We start from the raw sequence: 8,719 nt of genomic DNA, 5'->3' as shown, positions 1-8,719 counted from the left end.
AAAAACCGAAAAAGGGTGTCGGAGGTTAGAAAATTCGAAATGACGACAATATAGAGCGATAAAACCCACCGGACAACGATCGATGGAAGAATCGACCGGCGGAGCAATCGGTTTATACTTTAACCCTATTCCCCACTCAATACAAAACGATTCAACCTCTTCCTGGGTTAATCGGGAAAAATTGATTGAAAGATCCTTTTTGGCAACCATAATTTTGAAGAAGAAGAAAGGATCGAAACTAACCTGGTAGTGGATTGAATGAAACTTGAAAGTGATTATGGTGGAAATTGTTAAACAAATCTGGAAGAAAGTGAATAGTTATCCCACTGATAACTATTAATGAAAAGTAGTTATTGGAAACCGTAATCTGACAGTTACAATCACATCAACTGTCATATCAATAATTCAAAAAACAACCAAAACTGAACAAAGCTTCGAAGCCTACAAGCCTTGAAGCCTTTAAGCAATAAAAAAAATGTGTGCAAAAGTCAGAAGCCCTTGAGCATACTCCTCAAACACCTCTGACTTGGGGGGCTGATGACGGGGGTAGCCCAAGGAAATAATAAAATGATTGAAACACATTAACGCTAAAAGGGTTAAAAGGATAAAAGCTTCGTTTCCCGCCCAAACTTATGTAAACAAGTACCCACGTGCTACAGTACGATGTCAAATCACTGTTCACATCGTTGTCCCCTCTGACCAAAGGACATGCTCAGATAAAGTATTATTATTTTAGTTATGGACCAACGGTCCAAACCTTCCCGCCCATAAAGGTCAACTCTCTATGCAAACTAGAGGCTAACTAGTTTAGTTAACTGGACTAAAAGACTTACATCTCTTCACTTATATAAGAGATGCTTAGTCACAAACAAGAACACAACAGATCTGGGCAGATAACACCATCTCCCTAATCTTCTCTTCTTCCTTGAGAAATATGCTCTTAGCTTATTTCTTTCTTACTTCAATAACTTCAGAGCTTCACCAAGAACATCATCCTAAAACCGATTCCAAACATTACGGTTCTTGATCTTCGGTGAACTATAACAGCAAACAACTAACTAGTGAACCTTCTTCTACGTTTTGCAAACGTAGAGGGACACCACGACCTGCGTTAGGTTAACCTGAACCCTTGAAGCTTGTTAGCCTAACCAGTCCATTCACTATCATTGGTCTTATCTTTGTTGTAGCAACAAGAGATTAAGAATGTATGTGTTCTTTTTATAAGTATTAAATATTGTTAGAAAAAGTTAGGTTAAGTTTAAGAAAATAAATATATGATTACTTTTCTTGAGTAGAAAATGTTGTAAGCGTGCATGCTACCCTCCTAAAGTTGAAAGTAGGGAGCAAAGGAAAGAAAAGAAAAGCCGAAATTGAAGGTATCGTGACATTTTGGAAGTATTGGAGCCATCTTGAACTCAAAGTGGAAACGGGTTTTAATATTTTCAAACTTATATTAAAACTTAAATTGTATTAGTTTATATATTCCTTGTAGTTTTGGTCCAAGTTGTATGTTAAAATATATAGTATTTGTTTTACACTTTATGTGGTTAATTGAACATAACATGCAAGTTTGTTTGGTTATGTATATGTGAACGCATATGAACGTTAGTTGTTGTATGCATGGATTTTAAAATAATAATAAAACAGTGGATGATTGTTTGAGGCGTTGAATACTTAATTCAAAGATAAGATACGAATATATACAAACAGAGTTCTATCATAAGCTATATCACATGTCGGTATCAATATCAAAATTTGTATTTATGATTTTTTTTACTGATGTAAAACAAGATGTTTTCTGGTTACACGACATTAATTTATGGGTTAAATCAACAACTTTTATGCAATGAAACCAATGTAAATAAACTATTTTTTGGCATCGTAAACCGAACCGCAACGGCGGAACACTAACGGAATGAAACGAACTGATCTTACTGAACAATGCCAATACTGGCATTCGTATAACCAAAACCGGTGTCAGTATTCGTTTTTTCAATTTTCGATCGATGTAACATATTTGTTTCTTTTCAAATATACTGTTTTATAATATTCAGAATATACCGTATGACACGCTTATTTTTTCTACGTTTCAATATAAATTTTGTCCGAAACCAAACCACCGCAACGTGCTTACACTACTCAGTTGTTAGATACTTAGCATACTTTAATTATATATAATAAACTTTTTACTTTAGGTTCTTAAACTTAAAACACACCAATTTTCTGTTTGATAAACATCATTATTAATATAATAAAAATAAAAAAACTTCCTAAAATAATGAGAACGAAACTTTAAAAAAAAAGAAACATCCTTAGAAAAAAAGGGATGAATATGTTGTTTTAATCTTTTACACTTCGTTCTCGAGTTCATTTAAGAATGAAAAAGAAATTAAATGAAATGAAAAAAAATTATTGTGTTCTAGAGGTTTTTTGTAGGAAAGAAAATAAAGGAAATGAGTGAAAGTTATGTTCATGAGTTTCATTAAATAGAGGGAAAAAAACGAATGAAAGGAAAACAATGAGAAATAAAGAACAAGTTGGAAGAAAATTTTTTTTCTTTCTAATTTGGAAAGAAAAGTGAAGAAAGAAATGAAAGATAAAATATGAAATAAATGAAAACAAAATTTTTCTTTATTTTCTTTTCTCTCATTAAGTGAACTCGGAAACGTAAGGTAAAATAACCAGTTTTGAAATTGTTTCTCGTTTATCATGTAAAGACCTTTCGAGGATAACGCAAGTTCAAAATTAAAGTAAAATACAAAAATCTATATCGGTTTGAATGAATATTAACAAACTCACCCTACATAAACTCATGGGTATCCACAAAAAGTTAATCTTCAGTATTAACGTCTCGCCAAGTAATGTAGTGACTACCTTTACAAGGTCTTGCTAATCTGCTAGTGATCAACATTTCTAATGTCTCACTAATCAAACAATAAACACCTTTCAACATTTCACCAATAGTGTTAGTTGGGATAAAACGCACACTATGATATTAAAGTTAATTGAGGAAGATGAAAAGAGATGATTGTGTGTTAAAAAGGTTTTAATCGTAATTGAGAATCAAACTAAGGCATTGAGACATTGGTTAAACCGGGATCATTTAATTTTGAAGGTCACTAGGTTTTGGGTTCTAATCTTGCACCTTCCTTATTTTTAAACGCAACCCTTGTATTCTCAAAATAAAATTAGATCCAAATAATTTTAAAAATCCAAATCATTGCCATGTAATTTTCACATTACATATCACATCATCAGAAATAATACAGAGTTAATCATTGTTAAACTATGATTGTTATTGGTAATAAATTGAAAGCTGGAATTGCCCCTATTTAGATTGTTAGTAGAAGTTATTATTGACAAATGGTTAATAGTTTGGATTATTAAAATCTTATTTTCTTTAGGTTTTCAACTCTTTAAAGTATTATTTCAGACTTCATTTTATTTTTATTTTATTTTTGTGGTGATTGAATCTCCAAGATTAGATATTTAACTTGATATATTACTTGTCCATGGCTTTATAGCCTAGTGGCATCTTGGTGGTTGGATAAGGCTTAGGGACCATAAGGTCCTGGGTTCGAATCCCACAAGGGGGTTTTTCCAAGATTTATTGGGTTTCCTCCTAAATTGGTGGTTAGGCATTATTGCCTAGTGGAGATAGTGGAGATAGATATGATCGCGTGGTTCTGCTGGTGACACGATGATACTCCAGTGGTCCGTGAGTGATCCTAATTTGCCGTTCAAAAAAAAAAACTTGATATATTACAAAGCTAATATAGCTGCTTCTGGTGTATGTATATATACAACGCATACATGCTTATAAATATGATATAAATGTGTTACACGCTTGAGGTGGGACTAAGATCAATATATTCTACTCAAATATCGTATTCACTGCGATATATGTTTATACTAAACACTAATATGACAAATTTCATTACTTGTTTTGAATTTAAACATAATATTGTAAAACCAATAATAGAGATCGAAATTACAATTTTGGGTACTACACAGTACACTTGGTGTTGAACTGTTATAGTCAAAAGACTCGACTATAAATTGGACTATAAAGTTTAAGAGCATGTTTGAGATTGCTTCTTAAAAGTGCTTATGGCTTTTTGGAGAGGCAAAATATCCAAACCCTAAATTGGTCTAATGAGCCACTTAGTCCCTTAGTCTATTTGCTTTTTCAAAACAAAGTTAGTCTCTTCGTACTTCTTTTTAGGCATAGAGTCATACATCGCCTAAATCGTCCATGAGTTACTTAAGATTCACTCATTAAAAGCACAAACCGAACACAGCTTAAATATGCTCAAGCCCAAAAATAAGCCTCTTTAACAAACAAGCATGATTTCAAGCACGAACTTCATTTATTGTGCTAAAGTAGGCTAACGAACCCAAACAAACCTTTTACTTATGTAACTTAGATTCAATATATGTACTAAATGTATAATTATATAATATCACCAAAGTATACTATTAAAATAGCTAAATGATATTGAGTTATAGAAAAACTCGATCTTGAACTCTCATGTTAGACCGGCCAAGTGCCCAAGCTTAAACTCGATCTTGACTCAACTATTACACTCTTACTCCGCTCGTTTTACCCTAACTTTATACTTCATTAGTTCATTAATTCAACAAAAAAAAAAGTTGGATCAACCGTCAAAAAGATCAGATATAATAATGGAAGGTATTAACTTTAAAAATAACTAACAAATGTTATATGATAACTAAAACCAACTAGTGTTGAATTGTCATTAAAAGTTGATAACTAAAATAACAAACATAACTTATGAACAATTGAAGGCCAAATATTCTACAAAAAAATAATCATTAATCATAATATCAATAATTGGTCCTAGAAGATTCATGATTTAGATGTGACAATAGGAACATCATCAAGGATAAAAGGGCCAAGTTTACCGGCCCTAAATAAAGTAAGAAACTTCTTAGATACCATCATGCGAGCCTCGTTTGCTCTATTCGAGATCTTTAATGCCCTCTGCAACGCTTCAAACTGTTTCTCAATCAAAATCTCCAAGTCATTTTCATCTTCTAAATCACCTCTAAATTCTGATAGTGTCGTGTATAATGCTGATTGTACCTCTTTTGCGACACCCTTCATGTCAAAACACAATATTAATGTTTGACCAGGTTATCTTATTTTACATGTTTGACTCGATAGAGATAAAGGTACAAGTTACCTCCACATAATGCACGTTAGATGCAACAGGAAGAGCTCGTCTTTTAGGCAAAAGATCCTTAATATTATAATCATGTTTATCATCGGTTTCGTTTTGAAGTTCTTTTAAGGTGCTATTATGCACATTCCTCCAATGTAGGGGAGTTTGTCGTGTATTTAAAACCGCAAGCAAATACTGAGCTATACGTTCTTCACCCACAACAGAATCTTTCACAGATCCTGCATATCATATCATTATCAATCACCAACAGCTAAAAGAGTTCTAGAATATTGTTATCAGATGTCATTACTTACATAAAAATTAATAACAATTCAAACCTGCTAAAGCTAATTTTAATCCTGTTTCAATGTCGGAAATGGTTGGTACAAGTACTCCTGGTGTATCGAGTACATATATGCTAGGTCGTTGTGCAATCTGCATGTCAAAAGAAATGAACTTAAAAACCGAATTGTGTAATATTTGGAAGAAAAATGTAGCGTGTAATACAATATCCAGTCTTATGTTTGAAAAACTTGACCTTAAATCCTGCAATATCCTGCGTTACACCAGGCAATGGTCCAACTTTTGCTCGTTTCTTCTTCTCCTGCGCTAAGAAAAATCCAAAAAAGATATAGCCAGATAGCGATGTAAAAGAGCCACACCGCTCGTGAGCTACTAAAGATCAGCTTGTTAAAAGCTCGAACTGAGCCAAGCTTAAATGAGCCCCAGCCTGAGGCCCTGAGCTACACTTGCGAGCCTAAACAAGCCCAATATTTATGTAACTTTATTTTAATGTTTTAAATATATTATTATTATATATAAATTATGATCAAAAAAACAAAATACATTCAAGCTGTACATAAAGATATTATTATTATTATATAAACAATTATAAATGTATATAAACTAACTAATAAAAAATAAACGAGCCGAGATCAAGCTCGAGTTCTCGCAAATTAAACAAGTAAAGCTCGAGCATGAAAAACTACTCACTAGTCAAGCTCGAGCTTTGAAAATAGAGCTCAAAACAAGCCAAGCTCAAGCTCACGTAAGTTGATCGGGTCAGAACGTTTAGGGTTGAGTTGAATAGCAAACACTTCTTTGTTGATCTTTAAAATTTTACATTATATAAAAATCAACATGTTACTAGACCTTGAACAACACTTAACAAGTTAAGCGGCTTTAGCCCATTGAACCATTTGAGACTCATTCCATTGTAGCTAAGTTTTTCATTTGGCCCGTTGATACATAACAGAAAGGCCAAATTGGCCAATTACAAAGCATATAGGACAAAATATTACCAGGAAAACGCGACGATGCAATTTGATGAATGCAGTTGATTAAAGCAGATTTCCCAACATTTGGCACACCAACCACCATGACAAGAAGCGTAGGTTCTTTTGCAATCTTTTCCTTCAGTTTTACCTCAACAAGTTCAAGAAGCTAATTTTTAAAAATTTAAACACAAATTAGACCTCTGTAAAACAATTATTAAAGTATATAAATAATGCTATGTTATCAATAGAGAGGATTAAAACAAACCTTCTGCACAGAGCTCCTACTGTGTGCATTGATTGGTAGACAATCTTGCTTACATGAATCAAAATAATCAACCCATTTCTGATAGAGAGTCCAAATACAAATACGACGTTATTCCTAATCTACATATATATCTAGGGCTGTAAACGAACCAAACCGAAAAAGGCCTTGTCCACTTTCGTCCGTTAAGATTTTATCGGACAAGTTTATCCAAAAAGCAAACGGTTCACGAACACTTAACCAAATGAACTTGTTCGTGAACGGTTCACGAACACAAACGGTGTTTTATTTGATTGGCTAACCGAGAATGGTTAGTGACTACTGTTTGGTCCAGCTACCAAGTTTGTGTTGGTTTCTATATAAACATTCATATTCATATTAATTTACATATAAAATTAATCACATAATTCTCATATATATTTTTGTTTCTAATTAATAACTTTGCTTAAAACTATACGACAACATTTAACAGTCATTAAAAAACTTTAAAAAAAAAACTTTTAACGAATAAACATAATCAAACAAACTTTAACCGACGTAAACGAACACATTATAAAACATTCACGAACACAACTGAACTTAGGTCTCTGTTCGTGTTCGTTCTTTTAGTTAATCGATAAACAGAGTTGAATATTAAGAGATACATACATGCATAATATTAGGGTTAGCTAAATCCTTCTTATTAAGAGCAATTACACGGCGTTTGGATGATAACCTCGGTTGCAGGTCTTGATTCGCAGAAGATAACGGAATCTGTGTATCAATTATAGCAACAATTAACTAATAATAAGCAAAATGAAGAGAATGAAATTGAGATTGCTTACTCTGGAATCACGGACTTCAATAACGAGATCTGCGAGTTTGAGGCGAGAGTTAATGGCGCGAGTGGCGGCGGCCATGTGGCCGGGATACCAATTGATGTTGCCGCCGCCGCTGTTGAAACTCATATCTCCTAAACATTTCTTCACTATCTTACCAACTCCGCTCATGTTTCTTGCTCGGTCTGTCTGGTTTAATTAGGGTTTATCTGCTTCACTTTCATTTCACTCTGTTGTTCACTTGTTTGTGGGTTTGATCCGGAGCTTCAGTAACCCGTGGGTTAGCGTTCAAGTGTTTAACTTTATTCTTTTTAAATTCTTTAAATGAACTACCGGCCCGAAGGCGTAACATAACAGTGTATTGAGATATACAGTTCAAGGATTAAACTAGTAAATATTACTTACTCGCATCTCCATCATCATTTAATACCGCCAAAACTTAATACTAGATGCAAGAATCGAACTTGAGTCATATTAAATATCAAAATTTTATCCTTACCAGTCTACCACCAGCTCATAGCTTATTGGGTGAAGTGTTTAATGAATATAACTTAGGTAAATTTATTTTATTTTATTCGATGGTGAATGGTATGCGAGTGGACACATAGATATTTTTTTTTAAATTGTTCACTTTTCATAGTTTCTTAATTAAAATAGTAATATAGTTTATCAAAAACAAAATACTGCTTTATCAAAGTTTTCCTATACTTTATTTTTTTCTCTTTTAAAGTTTTAAGTACAAAGAGAGATGTACTTACAAACTACCAAAGAAAACATGCAATCTGATAACCCTTATCCTCAGTGGCAACAAGATATCTAAGTTTTCATGGTGGCACTTCGACATAAAATATCCAATACGCACCCTGTTTTCTTCAATAATTGTGTTGCACTTTTTCTAAATATCTTCCAATTAAAAAGCTTGTATCTCAACTAATAAAATATCGTATTGCGCTTTTTTCTAAATTTCTTCTGACCAATAAGTTTATAATAATATTAATCAAAGATCATGAAAACAATAAATAAATATTTGAAAATTTTCGATGTCCAATCTTGTTCTCAAACATCTTTTAAGTAGAAAAATGGAATCTTTACGTATATCTCAACCGACATATTTAAATTAAATAATAAAAAAAAGTATCATAGTTATCAAAAACACAAAAAGTGTGAATATTTTAT

At 32.7% G+C, this 8,719-nt stretch overlaps 1 protein-coding gene across 1 annotated transcript; it reads right to left on the bottom strand.

The window, feature by feature from the left end:
• Window positions 1-4,667: 4,667 nt before the first annotated feature.
• On the bottom strand, window positions 4,668-7,777 carry LOC143533592 (short integuments 2, mitochondrial-like). Its single transcript, XM_077028314.1, has 8 exons — window positions 7,550-7,777; window positions 7,374-7,478; window positions 6,729-6,806; window positions 6,488-6,629; window positions 5,725-5,795; window positions 5,525-5,621; window positions 5,208-5,425; window positions 4,668-5,122 (listed from the first exon to the last, which is right to left on the bottom strand). Exons 1-8 carry the CDS (start codon window positions 7,712-7,714, stop codon window positions 4,871-4,873), a joined length of 1,128 nt encoding a protein of 375 aa, XP_076884429.1. The 5' UTR covers window positions 7,715-7,777; the 3' UTR covers window positions 4,668-4,870.
• Window positions 7,778-8,719: the final 942 nt, after the last annotated feature.

This window comes from Bidens hawaiensis, unplaced genomic scaffold (assembly GCF_021521415.1).
Source record: "Bidens hawaiensis isolate Kalapana, Puna unplaced genomic scaffold, B.hawaiensis_p1.1 tig00009824_1, whole genome shotgun sequence".
NCBI lineage: Eukaryota > Viridiplantae > Streptophyta > Magnoliopsida > Asterales > Asteraceae > Bidens > Bidens hawaiensis.
Note: the sequence above shows the minus strand (reverse complement) of the source record. Positions and strands in the feature narration are given on the sequence as shown.